We start from the raw sequence: 22674 nt of genomic DNA on the forward strand, positions 1-22674 counted from the left end.
TCTGACTGTGACTTGTGAAACAGAAGGCACAGTCATGTGCTGGATGAAACAGGAGCAAGGGCAGGTGTCACTCAGTGTTAGAGCTCTTACGTAGTATGTGTGAGCCCCCTACACATGGGGGGTTAGTAAATGTGAATAGAATGTGTCTGAGATCAGTAGGTCCCTAAGTAGGTGTACCTGCTTCCTCCTTGGCCTTGAAGGTGAGTTCTCAAGTGTTTCGGAGATGCTGTAAGAACATTTTTGGAGGGAGATGTATGTTTCTGTTGAACATTTCCTTTCCTTTGTGTATATTTCTTTGAAAGAGATTGACCTCCTTTTGGTTTCTGCTTTCTTTCCAAGAACTGACTCATGCTTGGATCCGAGGCTTAGATCTCAACATTACACTTAAAGTTCTGACACAGTTTCTAGCAAGGAAAATGAAAGTAATTTATTGTAGGGAAGATGGGGGTGCCACTGAGGAAGGAAGATTGTGGAACCCGGGGCCTTTCCTGGTTATTCTTCCCCAGAGTTTTGATGTTTACTTAAATATAAGAATACAGCCACTGTTGGCAATAGCCAGGCACTGGCAACAGTTACTTTGTTCATCCCAAAACATGGGAAACACCATGCTGTCTGCTAAGGTTATGATTGGTTTGTGTTATTACTTTGAATAATAATGATGATAAAGCAAAATTAAATTCTTAGTTAAAGTGGGAATTTTCTCATCACCCTTTCTAGTCATTAAAAAAGGACCTGTGCATCTGGTGGATCCTTACAGCATTCCTTTAGCGGTTATTCATTCATCCATCTGTTTATTCATGCATTAAATATTTATTGACTGCACAACTATATCAGGCACAATTTAAGGATCTGTAGGTACATTCATGAGAAAACAAAGGTCGGCTTTCTCTCTCAGGTTTGGAATTGGTAGGTAATCAGAAGATGCTGAGATTATGCAAATATCTCAAACCTGAGAGAGCTCACCCAACCCCATCCCTTAGGATACCAGCTCATGTGGTTAATCATGTGTTTCTATTCCCAGCCAGTGATGTGTCTCTGGTTGTTCACAACAGGTCACAGTGAAATGTCTATAATGGATATAGCTTACCTCTACAAAGGAGAGATTTCTTCCCCATTCCCAAGAACAGTTATTCCAGGATGTAAATGATACAGACCAAGTGATCAAGACTGGTGTTACCAATCTGAGACAAATGGGTATCATGTGTCCAAAATACCACCTGCACAAACTATTGCCTTCTGCTCCTTTCTGCATTCCTTCCAGGATAGTTTTTGGCTCGTCTGCATGTAGATCTTGCCGCCTTGTTGTTGATGCTCTCTCATGGTGGTAGTGGTAGATGCCAGAGACAGGAAACAGTAGGCAAGTTCTCCACCACCAAACTAAGTCCCAGCTTCTTGGAGGTTTCTTCAACCAGAGGGCCGACTACCGCAAAGTGCTCTATGTAATGCTTTAAGAGTAAACACCTTGTATCCCCAGGGTGTTGTGTGTAGCAGCAGCATTTCCACACTCAGAGGAAAGGTGATGCGATGTGGGGATGGGAGAGGTACCTTAGTCACCACCTGCAGATGGAATTGGTGACACCGCTTGGTCCATAGGTGGACTGGAGGTGTACAATACTTCTGTCCTAGGCTTACTGTTGAACTTGAGGAATATCAATTATTTTATGAAGAGCTAAGGGGTCACTTTAGTTCTGTTACGTGTAAAATGGCAAGAAAAGAATGAGTAGTATGGAAAACAGATTTATAAATATCATTTTGATTGTTTTAGAAAATATAGTCAGCCGGGACTGTAATTGGAAAAGGGGGATCTAATAATTGTATACTTAGATATTTTTGTTGTTTTTGTTTTGTTTTGTTTTGAGATAGGCTCTTTCTATCTCTCTTTGACTATGTAGACCAGGCTGGCCCTGAACTCACAGAAATTAACCTCTCTCTGCCTCCTGAGTGCTGGAATTAAAGGTGTGTGACAGCACACTGGGCGACCTGACTTATTTTTAAAGCCTTCCTAGTTCCTGTTCACTCCTTTTTATTCTCTTATATTAAAAACAAAAAATTCCTGAAGTAATAGCGCACACCTTTAATCCTAGCACTTGGAAGGCAAGGTGGGTGGATTTCTCTGAGTTCGAGGCCAGCCTAGTCTACATAGAGAGTTTCAGGCCAACTGGGACTAAGTACTGCAACTCTAACACACACACACACACACAAAGACAAAAAAGAAGAAGAAAGCATGGGCACGGCTAGCGTGTAGATCCCAGCTGTTGTCAGTAACTTGAAGAACTAAGGTAAATAGGTTCCTTTTCTTACCGTATTCGCTCTTTTTTCAAGTTACATTTATTGAGCTGAATTTAAATACAATAAAAGTTAAATTTTCTTGAGACAGAGACTCATAATATAGTCCAAGCTGGGCTCAATCATTCTTGTGCTGGAGCCATAGCCACGAGCTGACACACACTGCAGAAGTCACTAACTGTAGGTAGTTAATGTGTTGTAGGGAGTAATACAGTGTTCGAGCTGTCACATCCGTGACCCAGACCCTTTTCTGTCAGCCCAGAACTTCACTCACAGTCTTCCCCTGTCAACCCTGTTGCCTAGGGTTACTAGTCTAGAGTACTAAGTACACAAGATTATAAATATGGCTTTGGTGTCCTGTTCCTCTAAGCATACTGCTTTAGGGTCCATCCAGGTGTTGTGTGTACCATAGCTCCTCCCATTCTTGCTAGGTTTTCTCTGGCTAGTTTATTCCACACAGTTGATTCATATAGCAGGTAACAGGCATTTAGGCTGTTTTCAGTTTTTAGCCACCTTGAGTATAATTTTTTTAACATTATTATTTGTGTTCTTATTTGCATAATAGGGTTAAGTAGCTGCTTTGTTTAATGCGACCATCAGCAACTGAGAGAACCATAGTGAGAAAACCTATGGGGCGGGGGCGGGGGGTTGCTGGTTGAGCTGACTTTTGGAGGTGACAAAGCTACTAGGCCAGTTGGTCTCTCAGCTTTCTACACCTTGGTAGCCTTCCTCTTTATACCTTATGCTCATGGAGTGTTATACCATCAACCTGTTGTTTATCTTTGTCCAGTTTGAAGTCCCTTCTGGAGTCAAGGCCCCCTAAACCTTGTTTAGTTTCACTAGATACAATGTCTAGTATAACGTCTTCCACAAATATGATAAAAATTTAGTTCGTCATTTGACTTCTTCAGTCTTTTCCTTGGATACCTGAATGATTTTTACTAATTGTTTATGTCCACTATTACATTACTTCTACAGTGTTATAAAATAGGTTTCCTTGAGCAAAGATAGTTTTATTCCTACCTATGCATTAAAATTATTCACTGTATAACTTATAAGTGGATTTCAAATTGTTTATGGCTCCCCAGGTTTTTAAAATGGATTGTATTTTGCTGTTGTTTAACTCTAAAATGAAAATGTTACATGAAAGAGAATATGATTTCCTTTCATATCTGATGTTCTAAGAGTTCATGAGAAGCTGACCTAATCAGAACGGACTTATAGGGGAGAGGAACACAGAAGAGGGCTGACAGAGCGGGAAGGAGGCAGGGAAACAGCAACGTGCCATGCGCATTCCCGTGGAAAATAGCATGCATATCCTCTCGAGGAGATCGGCAGTTGTGGCGAGAGGTTTTTTTGCGCAGCTTTATGAGGAGAACTCAGCCGTGTCCCTTCTCTGGTCCATTCAGAATGTCACTTACTAGTCAGTTCTCACTGCTGAGTGCCGTCATTTTTCAGCTGGGAACCGTAAATCCGTGCTTGCTTTGCGCAATCTCTGTTCTGCTTCTGGCTTTATGAATAATGCTCCCTTTCCTCTCTCAGATACACGGGGATCAGAGAGTCTTGTAGTGATCTCATTTGCACACTCAAGCCTCTGTCTTAGACTCTATCAAGTGCTCAGATTCGGACATGGCTGCTTACTGAAAGAATGCAGAAGCTTCCTACATCAGCCACAGGCTTTATATCATGCAGTGCTGTTGAGGTTGATCCAGCTGGGCACTCTGTTCTAACAAGTCTGAGAAAGTCTTGCCTAGTTACAGAGGACTCCAGTTTCACCTAAAGACTTATCCCTCTTTTGCCTTCCTCTCCCCTCCATCACCCCCACCCCCAGCCCCACAACTAGGCAGGGCATAAGAAAGAACAGTCATTTAATATGCACTGCCCATTTTCCATGGGCAGAGCACAGAGCTGGGTCAGGGTAAAGAAAGTTAAAGATTACAAAGGAGAAGACATGTCAAGCGGTAGCAAATGCGTGACGTCACTAGAAGATGGACACAGCACATACTAAGGGCATCCAGGGCTCAATAGTTGATTTCGGAGAGACGGGAGAAAGAAAGGCAGGATTTTGAGGTTTGCCCAAGAGGGCTAGTGTGCATCGTGTAGGGGGTTGGGTGGGTGGCCCAGGGCATTCCAAGAAGAGGAAGAACATGTGCAATGATCCTTAGCCAGAAAATACGTGGTGTGAAGGGGGAGGCAGAAGTAGCCTCGTCTGACGATCCATTTGTTGCGATATACTAGTTTGGAACTGAGTGTGAGACAAGACCTTGGACCGCATCCAGGGGGGTGTTGTTGTTAGAAGTACCAGAAGGGACCTTATTTCACATTTAGCATGGACCCCTGATGATTCCATTTGAGTGAGGTGTGGGTGTATTTTCATTCTGGGGCTTTACACTACAACATTACCACATGCATTGACCAATCTCAGTACAGGCTTTCCTTATGTTGCCGTATAATTAGAAGCCAGTGAATTGAAGTTCCACAGCGGTACATAGACTGGTAGCGATAGCTTTATGGAATTGTTTATTTTTAGTTTGGCAAAGGCTAGGCAGTAAATATCTCAATTAGTAAACTAAAACAGCATGGATGAGAAATGCCCACAAGGAGATCAGGAGTTTGAAATAACTGAGTCACTTAATTGAAGGAAACCCTCAAGTTGCGTCTCATCGAGCTTGAAGAACCCACCCAGCAAGGGTTTCCAACATGATTTGCAACTTCCATACAGCGTTGGGGCAACAAGGGCCTTGCCCTTGCTCGGGCTTGACTTGTTTAGGAGACTCCTCTCTGGATGGGCACGTAGCTAAGTAGGTAGAGTCCTGACATGCACCAGACCCTGGGGTCCGTGCCCAGACCTCACAAAACTGGGTACGATGGTGCGTGTGTGTAATCCAGTTCTCACATGGTAGAAAGAGGAGCATCAATCCAAAGTATTCCTCAGCTGCAAAGCAAGTTGGAGGCCCACCCTGCCTATGTGAGACCAGTCTCAACAAAACATAAGAAGTGGAAACTCTCTTTTAAAGAGAGCCACTGATAGGTTGTTGTCTTTGTCCTCCAATCCCGCCAGCATGACCCAAAGGGATGTCTTATTATGGAGTGACAAGGGAAGTAGTCTATGCTCACATTCCTGTCCCTTTCACAGAGTGCAGCCTGGTGTACGAATGTGCTTAATGAAAGCAGACACGTGGTTCCGGCCCCTCCTCCCCAGTCCCCTCCAGTATATCTGAAGTTATATCTTACATCTTGGAAGAAAACCAGAAGTAGTCTACAAAGCCTAGTTATAAAATAAATTTTGCATAAACTAAGAACTTTATCACGTTCTTCCTAGAACTTCACAGTCTTAGGAACTAGTGAGCATTCAGAAGATGAACGATTAACGATAGTACAAGACAGAAAAGATAGAACAAGGGAAGTGTGTGTGCGCACTGTGAAGGTGCAAAACACAAGGCTGGCGGGATGGCCCAGGGAGTGTGCTTATGAAAAGAACGTCTTAGAGCCTGAGTCCAGGCCCCAGGGCCCACATGCCTAAAGGAGAAAACCAGCAAACCAACTCCCACAAGGTGTCCCCTAACCTTCACACCTATACAGTGGCATGCACATGTGCACACACACACACACACACATACACACATACACACACAAAACCAGGCTGCAAAATACAAGTGTTTACTTGTTGTGATTTTGTTTTAATTTTTAAAGCTTGGCCCTTTCATCCGTCTGGATTTCTGGCCCGTGTGGTACACTGTGTAGTTCTGTGGATGGTCTCTTCAGCAGAGCGGGGACACTGGAGCAAGATTAGCCTCTGCTGCTTTAATCTGCTCCCTGTCTGCTGTCTGTGGTCTGTGTGGCAATCATGGAGGTCTGTGCACCTGCAGATTATGTCTCTGTCTGTCTCTCTGTTTTGCAGACTGGAAAAAGATAGCATTCAGCAAAGCTTTAGCAACGAAGCAAAGGCCCAAGCCCTTCAGGCCCAGCAGAGAGAGCAGGAGCTGACACAGAAGATACAGCAAATGGAGGCCCAGCACGACAAAACTGGTGGGTGGTAGGGAGAGATTAGAGCCTGGGCACTTGCTCACAAGCCAGGCCCACGCCTTACTGTGAAATGACATCAGGAACACCTGTAACCTTTGGCTGGCCGAAGGGAGCAGATGCTAACTACACCGGAGATTCCGAATTACATATTAGTTAGCGTTTAAAAGAGAAAATGGAGAGTATTGCCCACTGTCTGTTGATTTCAGAGTGCTGCTCTCACATCTGTTGCACCATCTGGATTATGAGTTTATTTACCTGTGTTCAAGAAACGTAAAGCTGAGAGCGACCACAACAAAGTAGAAAAACAAAGGGCTTGTTTTTGGCTGGGTTTTCAGGCACACATGTTATATAAAGAAAATAGCATCAGAAGCTCTGCGGGAAATGCTCTGAGCTTACAGTTAGAGTCTCCTGAATAGCACTGAGCAGTTCCCACAGTACACACATTATAGCTACTCTAAAAGCCTAATGAGTTTGCTGCAGCATCCAAACTGGAGAAAAGCTTTAGCCATTAATCGGTTCTTAATTCACTGTCGCAGCTGGATGTAATTCAGTGGCTCCAAATTGATATGTTCCTTTATTTAATCTTTGCAGCTTTGAACATTTTTAGCATTTGTATGATTTCTCCACCTCCCCCAATGCAGCCGAGAGTGATGCTTAATCCTCTGCATTCTTCAGCTTTCACAACTGCTGTTAAAATCCACTAATACAAGGCACTGACCACAGCTGGCAGCTTGGCTGAGAACCGCCATCTTTCATCACGCTGGCACTGTGCTGCAGTCTGAGTTGGCCAGGAACTCTTTACCTTTAATTTGAAAGTAAAATGCACTTTGAAAATAGGCAGTTTGATGTGTGCAGTCAGAGCGTTATGTGGTTCCTTTCGCTTTGAGTTGTGTGTTCACAGACAGTGTTAGTCAAAACAAGACAGTGTCAGTCATTATAATTCCACACCACATACTCCACACTGATTGTACCATTAAAACAAAAGTTTAATTGATCCTGTCTCTTCCAGAAAAAAAAATGTTGCTTAATTTTATTTAGTGCCTTGATTTATTGTGCTTTGTATGCTATATGCTTTTTTTTAACCAACTATTAGCTGAAAAGGAAAAAATTACTCACAGAAGAATTTCACAGGATTTAATACATATTACATTTAATGGTATGGTAAAAAATGATTCCACCTATTGGTAACAAATGGATACTCTGTTTATTGATAATTTATTTACTTATTAAATGATTTATTTTTCTTATAAAGGCAGCTATCATGATGCCTCATATAGAGAGTTTTTTCTCAGCATTTAGCCAGAAGAAATGAAAATACTCCAGAGTTTGTGTTTTTTTTTTTTCCTTAAACTAAAACACAAAGAGGAATTCATAGGGGAAATTGTCATTTGGTTCACTGCTAGCAGAATCGTCCTGGTCCAAGAGTCTTGGGCAGAATCTGAGAGTTGGGTAAGGTTTTAATTGTTAAAATCATCTTTAAAATCTTTTATTTTGCAAATACACACAAATCACATTCTCTTCAGTCCCGAGCCAGAGCTCTGTTGAAACACATACTATTAAAGTATGATCAAGTTTTTCAGGATAGTTGTGTAATTTCACCTCATAAACTAGAGAAATGCAGGCTCCAAGGGGGTAAAATATAAGAACCATCGAGCACCAACTCTAGTGTAACAGAATTCCTCGGCTTCAGTTTTGAATTATCTGGTTGTGAGAATTTTTGACACTGTTTATAGTAAAATTGTCAAAATAAAAATATAATATCTTGCATACTTCAAAGATATAAGCATTTATGACTTCATTTGAGATATTTGACAGTTTATGAGCATGCTAAAATGTTGCACAAGCTGATGTGATCAAAATTATTCCGGGTATACAAATATATTATGAAAATAAATGTCTCTCACGGCACCGTGTCCCACCTGCTAAGTCCGTTCACGTAGGACCCTGACAGTGACCCAGTGGCTCTGGGCAGGCTGCAGGGACATGAGCCCTTAGCACGGGGCACTGGACGGCTGCAGAGCAAAGGGATATGAGCCCTTAGCACGGGGCACTGGACGACTGCAGAGCAAAGGCACAAACATCTTATATTGGTGGGATTATTGTTGTTTCTAGAAAATGAGCAGTATTCGTTGCTGACCTCCCAGAATGCATTTCTGACAAAGTTAAAAGAGGAGTGCCGCACGCTAGCCAGGAAGCTGGAGAAAATCTCACAGAAGAGCAGGTAGGTGAGCGGGCAACATTATAGAATAGTCTCAGAATTCCATTTATTTGATAACTAAAATGTAGCCTTAAAATTGCATTTTTATATGCTGTAATCTGCCATTAAAATTAGTCATCTGTTGATTTCAGTTTTCTGTGAAAACAACTTTCCATATGCATATTTTCGTGACTGTTCATCCAGACAACGCTCCCTGTGCACAGTAACCAGCCCTCTTCACCTGCTCCACCCGCTTTGCTTACTTGGCTTTTATAATGTTTAGAATTTAAAATCATGAAAGTTCAGGAACAAAGGCCAAAATAACCATTACCATAATAAAGAATACAAATATGCCAAGCAGTCTTATAATCTTATGTTGATATAGGTAATCCATTTTAATCAATTTCTACAGTTCTTTGGAAGCACACAAAAGCTGTCTTTAATGCTAATTGTTCCGGACATTGAGGAGGCAAAGGTGCTCGGAATGATACACAGTTAACCGCTGTAAGACAGTAATTAGCTTCTTACAGATTAGAAACATAGTTGTTTGAGTGGCTTGTGGGTAGGAGTTTGGGCCTAGGTATTGCCGTCACCGATGTCTAGAGTCGTTCTTACATTTATTCTATTAATGGAGGTTCCGGCTTGCTGGCTACAGTGGCTTGCACCTGCAGTCTCAACTACTCGCAGGCTAAGGCAGAAGGGTTTCTTGAGCCCAGGAGTTCTAGGCCAGCCTAGGCATCATAGCAAGAGTCTGTCTCCTAAAGAGAAGCAAGGAGAGGATGCTCAGTCACAGCAGTAATTGCTGGAAAGGCTAGGAAGGAAAAGTGAACCTTTAAATCCCTCAGGAAAGTAGACATTCATGGGGTACAGTAGCTAAACTGGGAGCCAGGGCTAATGTGCACCGAGTCCCTGGGCTCTTATTTTCCTTCTTTAAATTAATCAGTTATAACTGGCACAAGATTCGTGAAGTTGAACCTCAGCATCTCTCGGCCCAACTGCTGCTTTGTACAGTGATCGTGTTCCTTCATATCTGACACATAGATGGCACCCAATGCATAGTTATTGAATGAATGATAAATGAATAGAAAAAGCAGGTGTGGTGCTGCCCTCCACATGCTGGCCTGATTTCTGGTGCCAGCCTGTTCCTTTGTGGGTGACAGGCAGTGTGCAGGAAGGAACTCTTTGGGATTCAGGAAGACCTGGATTTGAATCTGAGTTTGTCGGTCCCTTTGCTGTGTATGCAGTCTTGACCGTGTTGCCTCATCTCCCTACACCTCAGCTCTGTTAGCTATGTAAGTACTTCTGAAGTCACGCTACAGGATGGTTCTGGGATTTAATTTATTTAATGACAGGAATGGTCAGCACCCATGCTGTGTACTGTCACCCCTCAACAAACTCAGGGTGTTGGCTACAGGACTGATACCATACCAAAATTCACAGATGACAGATGCTCACCTTCTAAACATAAACAACATAGAAGGTACATGGAACCTGCCTATATACTCCCTCAGATTTTATTTTTTATGCTATTTTATATTTCTGTGGTATTAAAAATGGAACCCAGGGCCTAACGCATGCCAGGCTAGTAGTCCTACACTGACCAACACCCTGACCCCTCTCCCATATATTTGAAATTATCTCTAGATTACCTATAGTGCCTAATACAATGCAAATACTATGTGATTAGTTGTTAAACTGTACTGGGTACAAAATAACCACAGGACAATGCCCGTGTTCAGTACAGACTCAGCATTTCCATCTGCGGGGTTGGCTGAGCTGCTGAAGAATCCGCAGCTGGGGAAGGCAGCTGTAGCCGGCACAGTGCTTGCTCACCCCATAGTAAGGTACGGGGGCTGCACAGCCTCTGTAACTGGGCATGACCTAAGTAACATTTTCTAATGGGCAAAGTCTGTTTGCAGTGAAAATATCTGTAGGGCCAAACAGAACCAACTTGGCAAGGCTGGAGCTCATGACTTGTAGGTGAGGTTCTGATGCCTCACCTCATGACTTCTAAGCCATGGATCCTCCCGAGTTCATTCAAAGCTAAGGTCTTGCGTGGAGTGAACATCAATAAATTGTTCTATTTGGAAACCATTTATGTGCCGCACCAAGAAGTAGATGAAATAAGTTGTTTTGAAGGCTGTGTGTCTGAAGCCCTTTGTTTTCTCATCAGGCCCACCTCATATCTCCTCCAATATCTAAGGAATTAAGACATTTTCACCCCCTCTTTTATGCCCATTTGTTTGACATTACACTTTGATGTTACCTTCTGCTATAAAGCCCCAAAGACTCAAAATGTTTCTTTTAAAATGAAAATAATAATGCAGTAAGACCTATCACTTCAGGGCATGCTTTCATGCGCTATGAGCCGACTTTGGGGATAAATAAGTTCTGCTGGCCTTTGAATCGTCTTAGCTTCTAAAGTTCTCTCATTGTGGAAACTCAGTCTCCAGAATAATTGTTTAATCCATGTAGTAATTTTGGTTCCAGTTTTTCTCAAAGTATGCTATAGTAAAAATTTTAATGAAAAATTTTCCCCCTTTCCTTGCTAAAATTTCTGTAAGCATTTTGTGTTATTCAGAATGCCACACTAAACAAATGGAGTCAGCATTGAAAACACGCTTTTTCACTTACAGATCTAGGCGTTTGACTAGAGCCCATGAGCAGTGATTGAGAAGCCGACAGTCTGGGCTCTCCATGCCCATGCATCCTGCCTCTCTACCCAGCCTGCTGCATGGCTGCCCTCGGAAAATGTGCTGCAATTGTGGAAAGTGTGCGTGCGTGTGTGTGTGTGTGTGTGTGTGTGTGTGTGTGTGTGTGTGATGCACGTCCCCCCTGCCCAGTAAACTGTACATGGCATTATTACAATGACGACTGTGTCTGTTTCGGAAGCCTCTGGCAGCCAAAGCAGTGCATGTACCCTACACTGTGCATGAACCGCAGAGGATATGAATGACATGTCCCATTTAAAATGAAGACTCAAATCCTGGTTCATACTTTACATCTTTTGTAGCTTGCTTTTGACCACAAGGCAAGAACATTAATTCCATTTTGTTTTTAATTGGCACCAGGCAAACTGGTTTTAGTTGAAGTATAAACTTTAACTACCCCTTACCTCCCCTAGTATATTGAGAACTTACATAGTTATGAGGTTGTTGAGGGAGGTAAATAGATATACTTAAATATCTTCATGCAATTTATTTTCTTTATCAAAGAGAAGTAAGTATTCTCTCTCCCTAGACATTTGAAAAATCCACATTAAAATGTTTGAGGCGCGGTTTACATTATGATCGAAAACCTGGTCTGGGAAGACGAAGGAAATGCTGGGCACTGGCTGCCGAGGATCCTGTGCCCACGCTGGCAGAGCCCTTACGTGTTGGAGACCAAGCACACTTTGCTCTAGGTCTCACCCTCTCCCTCCTTGCACGCCGGGAGGACAGGAGTGAGCACAGAGCCGGCTCTGTGTGATTTTCTTTCCTCGTTTTCTTGTCATTGTCACTCGCGGGGTCGCTAGGCCTGTGGATTGATGTCTAGCACTGCCCATTGTGTATTTGTGATTTGCGTTTTGTAATTAAGAGGAACAATGGGAGTCCATGGGGTCTCGTTATATATAATGGTTGGTTTAATTTGTTTCACTTCTATCTTGTTAATTGTAAATTGATCATTAAGATTTGAATTCTAATCTGTCACCAGGGTTGTGAGTATTGAGGCTAGAGTAATGATCCTGGTTTTAATCACTGATGATGAGAAACAAATTTTATAATTTTGGTACATATTGCAGTTCATATATTTTAACACTGTATTTTATGGTGTTATAAATATTGTTAAATGACTTTTAGTGTAGTTTTACTATGTGGACTATAATGTATAAATTATATTACTGTTTTGGCAGCAGTAGGTATCCAACTGTGCGAGTTTAATTGAAGTAAAAGAACACACACCCGGTTGAACTATTTTTTTTTCCCTTGCATGTTCAGATGTTGTTAGGTTGGGCTGCTACAAAGATTGCATTCGACAAAAGGAGCCTGACACTGGCCTTCTGTTAATTGTTAGCAAAAGTCAAACCAGAATCCAAAAGAATAAAAAAATTAAGGTCTTATATTTTTTCTTTTAAAAGTAATTATCATTATAATCTGAATTATACTAGTAAAATGTCTTCCATTCATGCAAATGCAATTATACTCTATAGCTGCCTCATAAAATGCAGAAAAAGTTCATGCTTCTGAAAGCCAGAAATTACCTATATTTCTATGAAAATGAATTAGATCGCTTTCCCTTTAATATGGCAGTAGGGTAGATGTGGCTTTCTGTTTTCCCTTTTCACTGTGCAAGCCCCCAGTTGTATGATTATATTGTCAGCTCTATCCAAATAAAGAATGATATATGTATACATATACCGAAACTGTATTGTATGACAGAAGCTGGCGGGCACTTTGCCATTATAAATAAAGGGGGGAAAGTATACAAGGCAGGAAAGATTGTTGTTACAATAGCACGTATTACAGCAGTCTGTACTTGAAAATAGAATAGCATCCATGGTTTTGTGTTACTGAAGACATCTCACTGTAGGGAATCATAAAGAAAAATTAGGGAAACATTTTTCCGTGGCATTACTATCTCAGAAAAATCACTGCTATTTTTGACAAGCTTCCTGTCAGTCATTTTTCATGTGTGTGTAAATGTGTCATTACAACAGCTTTATCATGATAGGTTCATGGTGTCTACCTGTCTCATTAATGTCAGTGGATACACCAGAAACAAGTCGTAATCAAATCATGTGTTTGTACTCATTGGAAGTTTATGACATCTCCAACTTTGAACTATTGTAGTAATAAAATAACTAAATTTGTACACAATTAAATTTCGATGATTCTTTTAAAAGGGCATTAACACTTCAAAAGCCAGGCACACTTTTCAAGGCTGCTAATATGCATTATTTTGCTTACATGCTGAAATAAGTTCTCCTCTGTACATACGTCCCTCTATAAATATGTTACAGCAAAAAGTGAAAGAGGCAAAGAAAAGAAGATCAACATGAGCATTGCATTGTGGGTAGCAGAGCTGGACACACAGGACGAGAGACCCACATGCAGGACTGACTACTCCTCATTGCTAGCCGTAGACTGCACATTTCCTCCAGGGAAAGGAGTAAACCTTTACTGCCTTGGGGATTTGAGATAATCTAAAGATGGGTTTTTATACAGAGTCGGGATGAAATGAATGTTTAACAGTAATATCAAATCTTATTCTGCATTTCTTCGAATAATAGTAAAATTGACCATTTCATAACTATGAACTTCATGTTCTGCCTTCTAGAGAAATTTTCCGTATTTCTTCTGTTTTTTCAGACTTGCAACCTTGTTGGTGCAGCATTTTAATGATGCTTTTAACCCTCGTCTGTCTGATTTTCATGAATGTTTTTCTAGTGTTTTATTTAAATTAATAAACTTTTAAATACCAGTTTAGATTCAGCAATAAAATCAAGGAGTAAGTACAGGGCCCTTGTAGCCTTCTCCTCCCCCTCCCACCCCGTCTGTCCTAACTTTGACCAGAAGCACCACCACTACTGTCCCTACCCTATTAGCCCTGACCTTCTCCAAACTGCTCTTTTGTTTTTATTCACGTTTTATTTTGCTGTTAAACATTGTTTTCAAAATGACTTTTAAAATACAGCTCCATAGTAAGAAAAATATGGACAAATAAAAGGGAAAACATTCTACTATCCAGAAATTATAAGTATTAATATTTGGTGCATGCCTCAATAACTTAATTGTAAAATGGAATTTCATTATGCATCCTCATTTTTAATGTTTGCCCTTTCTTATCAAAATATTACATTTTAGGTCAATAAATAACTTCTATCATACAAGCAAGATATCCAATGTTCTATTGATAGAGTTCTCAATAAAGTTTCCATGTATTGGGTCCTAGACCAAAATTCTCTCATAAGTAGTGCTGCAATGAATATAAACATAAATACATAGCTCTCCAAATATATGATTTTTTTGTGAATGTTTTATATTTTGATATTGTCTATTTTTCTTTGTACTCTTTGAAAATGGCGCCTCTCTTCTTGGACAGGTGCGGGTTCTTTTCCATGGATTATACTATTTTTCTAATCTGGTTAAAGGACTTTTTTCCTTTTGGAATTTATTTCAGTATGTGACAGGAGAGATGCTAGTTTGGGAAGAAGTACTAAGTTCAAATATTATTATAGCTTCTAGATTACTTTTTGTATTGTGTGCAGTTTGGAATGAATAGGCAAGAGCCATTTATTCAGGGATGAAGACGATTCCAAATGTCGGTGCATTCTTAGCAGGAAAGGCAAGTGCAGGGAGAGTACCTGAGCTGAACTTAAGGAGATGAACCTTTCTCTGTCCTACCTGAACACTGGTGAGAAAGGTGGGGGTAGAGCATAGTTCAGAACGCTGAGCTCTAAGGAAATGTCTAGGTAAGCAGAGGTGGTTTGAAGACCCTGCTGAGCTGTGGAAGGGGAGGGGCTGGGTCTAAGCAGGCTGTGGTAGTTATGCCCTTGAGCAAAGGAAGGGAGGCCTGGGGTGAACTAACATTGCTCCACCCTGACAGCTTCCTGTGCTTGGGTTGTGGAATAAGAGTTCCCCTAGCAAATCCAAAGTCTTTCTGACTAGAACAAAAGGTGGCCTTGCGTAGTAAAACAGTCCTTTCTGGGGAGGAAACTAATTTTGTGTCAAAAGTGTCTTTGGTTAGCTTAAAAATTACTTAGAATGTAGAGAAATGTAAACTGTGACTTCTAACTGATGAGACGCAGGTGTGAGGAAATGGTTTCAGGGCTGGCCATTCAGGTTTTAAAAGGACACAACTTTCCTTAGATATCTTTCTGATTGCAAAGATTTAAGAGTTGGGATTGTAGTCAGGCAGTGGTGGCATATGCCTTTAATCCCAGTACTCTAGAGGCAGAGGCAGGAGGATCTCTGTGAGTTTGAGGCCAGCCTAGTTTATATAGCAAGTTCCAGGACAGACTCCAAAGCTACAGAGAAACCCTGTCTCAAAAAACAAACAAAAAGAAAAAGAACTAGGATTGTTATCCAAGACACTGTCGATACAATTTATGTCCTGAAAGACATCAGCTGTCAGCACAGAGACATCTGTGGATTTTGTTCTCAGTGCAGGTTGTCCTCCACTCTGGTACAGTCCTGACTGTGCAGTCTAGGAGCTGGGCGGAAAGGGAATGAAGATGTTACTTTTCAGAACATAAACGTCTACGATATCGCCACTTCCCCCATTTATAACCAGAGCTCTCTCAGATCTCTGCAGTGTTGTAACTAGAGACCCTATGAAGTACATATTCTTCTACTAGGCATCTTAAATTTTCTGAAATATTTTCTTTGATATAAAATAGTTTTTCCTCCACTATTATGCCATAAGTGCAGAGTTTAAGACAGTGCAAAGGTTTATACAATAAAAATACATTTTAGTAAGGTAGATCTTTACCATCTATTGTTTCTGTGTTTCTAACCTCTTTAGATCGGAAATAGTTCGACTCAGTCAAGAAAAAAGATATATGTGTGACAAACTGGAGAAGTTACAGAAGAGAAATGATGAACTGGAGGAGCAGTGCGTCCAGCACGGGAGGGTGCATGAGACGATGAAGGAAAGGTAATGTCGGTGCACACACACTGAGTGTGTCAGGGCCACAGACAGTAGGATTGCTAACTCACTGGGTATGTGACCAGAATGTAATACGCTCCTGTAGTTTTGCTTCTGAGATTTTGAGGTGTTCTCATTATGTTCAGAGAGTGGCACACATTTTCTTCCACTGTTTTCTAAAGATAATGGCATGGATTTCCTGTAGAACAGTGGGGGAACCACCCCTCTTTAAAGTATACACTGGTAGTGTCATAGCATAGCAGGATTTCAGACTTTCCCTGCTGGCTAGTGGGCTCTAATGTATCGCATGTAAGATGGAGCATGAAGCAGAGCTGCATCATCACACCCGGGGCTTTTACGTAACGCCTCTCTAAGCAGGCAGTCAGCGTGTCTGAGCCTCTGTGTCTTTACCCACATGCTGTTGCTGATGATGCTTTTAACGCAAGATGGAGTAAGCCTCTGGCTCACGGTAGCCACCTACAAGGTATCAGTCGTGGTGATCACTGCCTGTTCTAGAGACAGAAACTCAGTGAGCAGTGGATTTGCTCAGAATCACATATGAAACACATGGTAGGATTGAAACTCAGATCTTGAATGATTGTTTCCAAATTCCTTTTCCCTTTTGTGTAGTGTTTGGTTGGTGTTTTATTTTTGTAATAGATATAGACCCTTTTATGGATACGCATTTCTAACCTCTGATCCTAGAGTTCCCCCAAGAATAAAATACATGTTTTGTAGCAACCATGAGTAGATTTTTGTGGACCTAGTGTACTGAACAGCTACCAGCTTTCTTGTAGAGAAGGCTTCATGGCCTCCAAGCTTCTGTCTCTAGTGCATCCTCCAGAGACCTGTGCCTTCTCTGTTTCCATTGCTACAATTAGGGGGAAGTGGAAACGTAGATCAAGTGCCCTTCCTTAAACTTAAGGCAAACAGCAGTAGGGGAGACAGTGGTGCTATGTGTGGGTACCTTGATGTCTTGCTTTAAGGAGAGGGGAAAAGGCCCAGGGAGGGCTGCCTTCCCCGACAGCATCTTACAGGAGGGCTGCCTTCCCCGACAGCATCTTACAGGAGGGCTGCCTTCCCCGACAGCATCTTACAGGAGGGCTGCCTTCCCCGACAGCATCTTACAGGACAGGTAGACCTGCAGGCATAGCCATTCACTCATCAGCCCGTATGATATATACTCAAACCTAGTTTGTTAGAGATCAACAAACTTTTGTTTTGTTTTGTTTTTTTTTTTTGTGAGAACAAGGTTTAATGTACACCCATCAAGGCAGCCCAAGTGTCCATCTGCGCAGAGGCTCCCCGGGAGCTGCGGGACTTGGCCATGTCCAGCTTCCTCAGCATCCTTCACGAGACTGAACTGTTCCTAAGACAGCAGGTGTGAGCCTTGCAAAAAATGAAGTAGTCAGAGCAGGTGCCAGGACAGGCTCCAAACCCAGGGAGATCCTGAGTATGACGGGGTTTTCCTAATCATCCTTCTTAAACTTGCCGTTGATGTAAGGTACCCAGTCCAGGATCAAACGCCAGTCTGTGGCCCACACCAGCCCCACAGCACCCATGGCACCCCACATGCTGGCAGTGGGGATCCAGTTCTTGGCCAGTTCCCGATAGCGTGGGCCCAGAAACTTGCTCAGCATCGCTGCAGGGTCTAAGCACTCAGGGTCACCCTGTTCCAGCTGTCCTGGAGCGCTGCGCATGTGCCTGTTTTGTTTTTTATAAAGGTCCAAAGAGTAGATATTTTAGCCTTTACAAGCTACGTGTGTGTGTGTGTGTGTGTTTTACACTGGCATATTGCTTTTTAACTCATAAAATACACGTATGTTCCCTGTGACATGCCTTGAGGCAAACCTGGAAAGGAGCTGCCGTTGTCATCTTTATTTCCAAATGGAAAACTAAGGCCTGGAGAGGGAAGCGTGCAAACTGGAGGTCAGAGAGCAGATGAATGATTAGTCTCTTTAACAGATATGTATTGATTACCACTATCTGCCATGTGCTACGAGGTATCCGTCACAGCTGAGAACAAAACAACAAAGCAGATATGGCCTCCCGCTCATGGAACTTGCATGTTTTTAGGGAAGCTGGACTTGGGAGCTAAGTCTAGGCGGTAGGCTGAAATTTCCCTTGGCTGGTGGAGAATATTTGGAACTTTTAGGGATAAATGTGTCATCAGGATGAAGTAGAAAGAAGGAAGGAAGAGCCACTGACCCTTAATAGTAACCACACTCTCAAAGACAAGGTTAACAACCAACAAAAGAGGTGAACACAAAGCAGCCTAAGCCATACAGGGAAAGGACTGCTATTCATTCTGATGATAAAACTGCCTTGGGAAAGAGGAAGCAGTCGAGCAGATGCTAGCCACACAGCAAGGCAGAGCACATCTGTTGGCCTGGGTGATGTGCATATCACCAGTTAAGTCAGCAAGAACAGTTTTGGTGAAGAGGTGCAGACAGTTGATTAAAGTGGATTGGAAGTTGGAGTGATTTGAAAATCTGAAATAACCATTTATCACATTTTCCTCAGAAGAGAAGCAAGGAAATACAGAAAGCCAGACCAGCCAGCTCACAGTGGGGCTGTTCTGGAGGTGTGTCCATTTTAGAGCAAAGAGGTTTTTCTCTTAAGTTGGAGTAGATGTAACTGCATTGAATATTATCATTGTAAAGATCAAGAAAGTTTCAGTGAACAAGAAAGAAAATTAGATTTTTCTTTGGAGTGGACATAATCTTGAAACTCCAAGTTAAAATAATGACCGTTTTCTTCTTTGTTTTAAAAAGAGTACCTAGACACGTGTTCCTTCTGGAAACCAGGCAGAAGTCCCTCAGTGTGCAGAAGGATCCAGGCAGTCAGTAGGGTTCTGCTGGAGGCTGTGCTCTCTCATCTGGCCGCACATTGTCTCCAGCCCGCAGTCCTGGCTGTGCTGGCGATAGGACCATACTGTGCCGCGTTCCTTCTGGATAAGTGAGCAGTGTGCATAAGACCACTGCAGCTTCCGGCTGAAACTCGCAAGCTAATAATGAGTTTAAACTTGGTAATTCTGCCGCCCAGGGAATCATCTGGATGAAATCCCCACGTTCTGTTTTGCTAATGGAAACTCTTTTCAAAAGCCACTGTTAAAAATAGAAAATATAATATTGGATTTTATATACGACAGCATTTGATTTTTTAGAATTAAGACTATTCATAATTTTCCAAGAAGTACTTAGAATCTAAACCTGAAATTATGATCTATCCTCCATCCTTTTCAGACAAAAGAGGAGTGCTATAAACATATCAGATTATACATTCTGAAAACAGGAATTCCAGGGGAAAATGCATCTCGTTTAATTTGTTTGATTTCAATTTTGACAGTTTAGGGTATATTTTTATGCTAAAATGTATTTATGTTATTGGCCAATCATGCCATTTTCTTAAATAATTAATATATTAAATGATATTTAATATACGTAAAATAGTGACAATTATTTATAAAATAGGAAATTTTAATATAAATTTTCACATTTATGATTATTTTAAATGAAATGTTTTTACTTGAAAGTTCCCTGCGTGTGGTATTATACCATAATAAGGGAATTTTTAGCAGTCCCTAGGAGACTTCTCAAAGCTGTGTTTTTATGAAGAGGGTGTGAGTAAGAATCAGGAGAAATCTGCGGATGCTGAGTTAGGAGAGTAGGCAAGGTTGTCAGGATGCTGAGAACAGACAGGTGGCAAAGCGTGAGCGTGTTAAGCAGGGATTAGTCTTGGACTGTGGGAGCCCCCTCCCCAACCCTGCAACTGCAGAGCAGCCTGTGGTGAATGTGAGGCAGGCCGAGGCTGGATCTGTTTATTCTGCACTTGGCGGGGCTCTTGTCCATGCTGTACCTCTTTCACCGAGGGGTTCGTCGGTGTTGGACTTGCTGGTGCCCACTGCCACAGTTACAGAGCATCTTCTGTACTTGGACTAGGGTGCCAGTCAGCTCCCCGTCACTAACAGATGCCTAAAGAACCACTTTATAAGAAGAAATGGGATGGCTTTGGCTCAGAGTGTTAAAGGTTTCTGTCCAAAATCCGGTGATCCTGATGCTTCGTGGCGATGCAGTGGTAGTGACAGAACAAAGCTGCTTTACCCACGGTCTTTGGTCTTTTCATTGTGATGAGACTCCCAGAACACAAGTTAGAGGAGAAAGGGCTTATTTTGGATCATGGTCTTGGAGGTTTCAGTCTGTCTTTATGCAGCCTTGCGGACAGAGGCAAAGCTGCTAGCCTGAGAAAGTGTGGCTGAGCAAAGCCCTTCACCTCCTGGGTTAAGAAGCAGGGAATGCCAGAGCCTGAGGCACAGTTTAGCCTTCAAAGACTCACTCCTCAGCAACGATCTCCCTGTAAAGAGGTCCCACCTCCAAGCAGTCCGACTAATGCAGTGATGAGGTGTATGTGCTTAGCGTCCTGTTACCTCGCAATAGCTCCACCAGATCATCAGATCTGAGAAGCTTTCATATCTAAATTAGAACAATGGAGACATGGAGATGGGAAGGAGAGGGAGACAGCTGAGCCACTGTCGTCTTCACAGAGCCTCCTGTGACATGGGTTGGGGGACCTTCCAGTAGACCCCACTTCATGGAGTGCCGATCTGGGAGTTGAGATTTTTAATACAAATCAAAGCAGGCTAGCTAGTTGGGGCATGGTGAGTCCACGATTCTGCGTAGCCGTGGCATACCTCACTGTCTCCTATGAGGTCACTCTGGGCTGCTTCACGGCCTCTACAAACCATAGAGAGGAGGTGAATGGTTCCCCAGAGGACTGGCCTCCATTGGCCGCCTGGGAAAGACCCTGCTGTCTGTGATTTATATAAACTGAAAGTCTTAATGCTAAGTTTGGGGCACGAGGTTTAAAATATGTCCCTATCCCCAAGACCCTTTCTTGAATTAAGCATCCCCAATGGGAGGCGTTATCATTAGTACACCTCACTCTGTGGTTGTGAGCAGACGACAGAACCAAAGCTCGTGGTCTTTCTCATCTTCTGATGTGCACTCTAAAAGACTTCTAGGTGCATGTTTTAAAGAGTCTGAAATTTGGTTTTTGTAAGCCCAAACAACTTCATAAGCAAGCTCCTTCGCTATCTACCAGTATGCCCTTCCCTGCAGACCCCCGCAATACCGCACAGGCTCTGCTCGTCTGACTCACTGCCGTCTGTGGGAAGGATATCTAGGTACTGTTCATTAGCAAGGTTGTGCTGAGATCATTTTGGTTTTCATGTTTCTGCTCTTTCTATTAATTAAAGATTAAGCTTTAGTATAATAATTCAGCTTGAGTTCTTTTATTAACCCATTGCAGTATAGCAATGTCTGCTTGGTCCTCTCGGTGACTACATCTTGGTGCTGAGGAGGTGGCTAAGTGGGCAGAAAGCACATGCATTACAGTAGTGAGAGCCTGGATTTGAATCCTGGGAACCCATGGAAAAGCCAGACAGTGTGAGCATCCCAGGAGTCCTGCCTTGGGGACATGGGGACAGAGACAGAAGCCTGGAAGCTCATGGCTGGCTCATCTAGAGCAGAAGGTGACGTTGTCCTCTGACCTCTATGTACAGACCACACATGCGTGCCCTTATTCACACACTCAAACGTACCTGCACGTACGTACACCCACACACCGACACATTGTATGGATTGTAATCAGTATGAATTGTATGAATTATAATTCCGAAGCATATCATCTATCTAACTCCTGCTGAAGCAGATGGGTGTGTGATCCTCTGCCTCCTACCCTGTCAGCACAATTTCCATAGAGAAGGCCTCCTTGGCTATGCTGTTTGCAAGTCTGTTTTTATAACTGACAGATACTAGTAAATGTGAATTTCCAAGATGTCTGGGTTATGTTAGGTTTGTATACCTTTATGTTAGAACATAGAACTATGTTCTTTTTCTGAAGGAAGTGGTAAGAGGCTCACACTGTGCTAACCACTGTTTTTAACTAGTTTATTTTGCACTTTTTCTTTAGCACTGGCTTCACTGGCCACAGGGTTGTGTGAGTTAGATCTCTCCCTAACCTGTGGAGACCAAGAACGACAAGCCCAAGCCGAGCATGTTGTATGGAAAAGGGGGAAGCTGTGATATCAGACTGCTTAGAAAGGTTCCGTTTTCCTAAGATAATGCCAGAATTATGAGTCAGTTGTGGTTCACAAGCAATCTCTCTAAAATGCACTTTTCTTTGTAGTGCTAAAATATGCCCCAGAGGTCAAGGAGCCATGTTTGACCTGAAATAAGATTGTTGCCTCCATTAGACAGGATGTTTCACTTCTTAGGAGTTAGGATTTTATTTTGGGTTAATGAATTACTTTAAACAGCCTGCGCAGTTGAATTCATGGAACAGGGCAGCTGCTCTGATAGCTGACCACCTGGAAGTAGATGGAACATGAAAGGAGCCCAGCGACAGAAACTTAGGAAAATACCAGAGGCATAATTAGAGCATTTCTCCTTTCAGCTGCAGTGAGTCCAATACTCAGCAAAAGAGAAAGACGGTCTTTCATTTCATCTCCAGGTATTTCTTGAATGCTTAGTTTTGTTAGC

At 42.3% G+C, this 22674-nt stretch overlaps 2 protein-coding genes across 5 annotated transcripts in view; one reads left to right on the forward strand and one right to left on the reverse strand.

Moving 5' to 3' along the window:
- Sdccag8 (SHH signaling and ciliogenesis regulator SDCCAG8) overlaps positions 1 to 22674 on the forward strand; it is a 191779-nt gene that overhangs the window by 112048 nt on the left and 57057 nt on the right. For 2 of the 4 annotated variants that reach the window (XM_041635410.1, XM_041635411.1), the window contains 3 exons: positions 6188 to 6315; positions 8425 to 8533; positions 16013 to 16144. In XM_041635410.1, the coding sequence (XP_041491344.1) occupies positions 6188 to 6315; positions 8425 to 8533; positions 16013 to 16144 (369 nt within the window). Of the gene's footprint in view, positions 1 to 6187; positions 6316 to 8424; positions 8534 to 16012; positions 16145 to 22674 lie in introns of those variants that run through there. The other 2 variants (XM_041635413.1, XM_041635412.1) reach the window with 2 other exon arrangements.
- LOC121435876 (cytochrome b-c1 complex subunit 10) lies at positions 17365 to 17834 on the reverse strand. Its single transcript, XM_041635419.1, has 2 exons — positions 17574 to 17834; positions 17365 to 17523 (listed from the first exon to the last, which is right to left on the reverse strand). The coding sequence occupies exon 1, from the start codon at positions 17773 to 17775 to the stop codon at positions 17605 to 17607; it is 171 nt and encodes a 56-aa protein (XP_041491353.1). The 5' UTR covers positions 17776 to 17834; the 3' UTR covers positions 17365 to 17523; positions 17574 to 17604.

This window comes from Microtus oregoni, unplaced genomic scaffold, assembly GCF_018167655.1.
Source record: "Microtus oregoni isolate MIOR12 unplaced genomic scaffold, Mior012 000047F_ref0000412, whole genome shotgun sequence".
Taxonomy (NCBI): Eukaryota; Metazoa; Chordata; class Mammalia; order Rodentia; family Cricetidae; genus Microtus; species Microtus oregoni.

What these genes read in the sequence shown, in the direction of transcription:
- LOC121435876 (XM_041635419.1), bottom strand. Translation starts at nt 17,775, where the DNA reads ATGCTGAGCAAGTTTCTGGGCCCACGCTATCGGGAACTGGCCAAGAAC.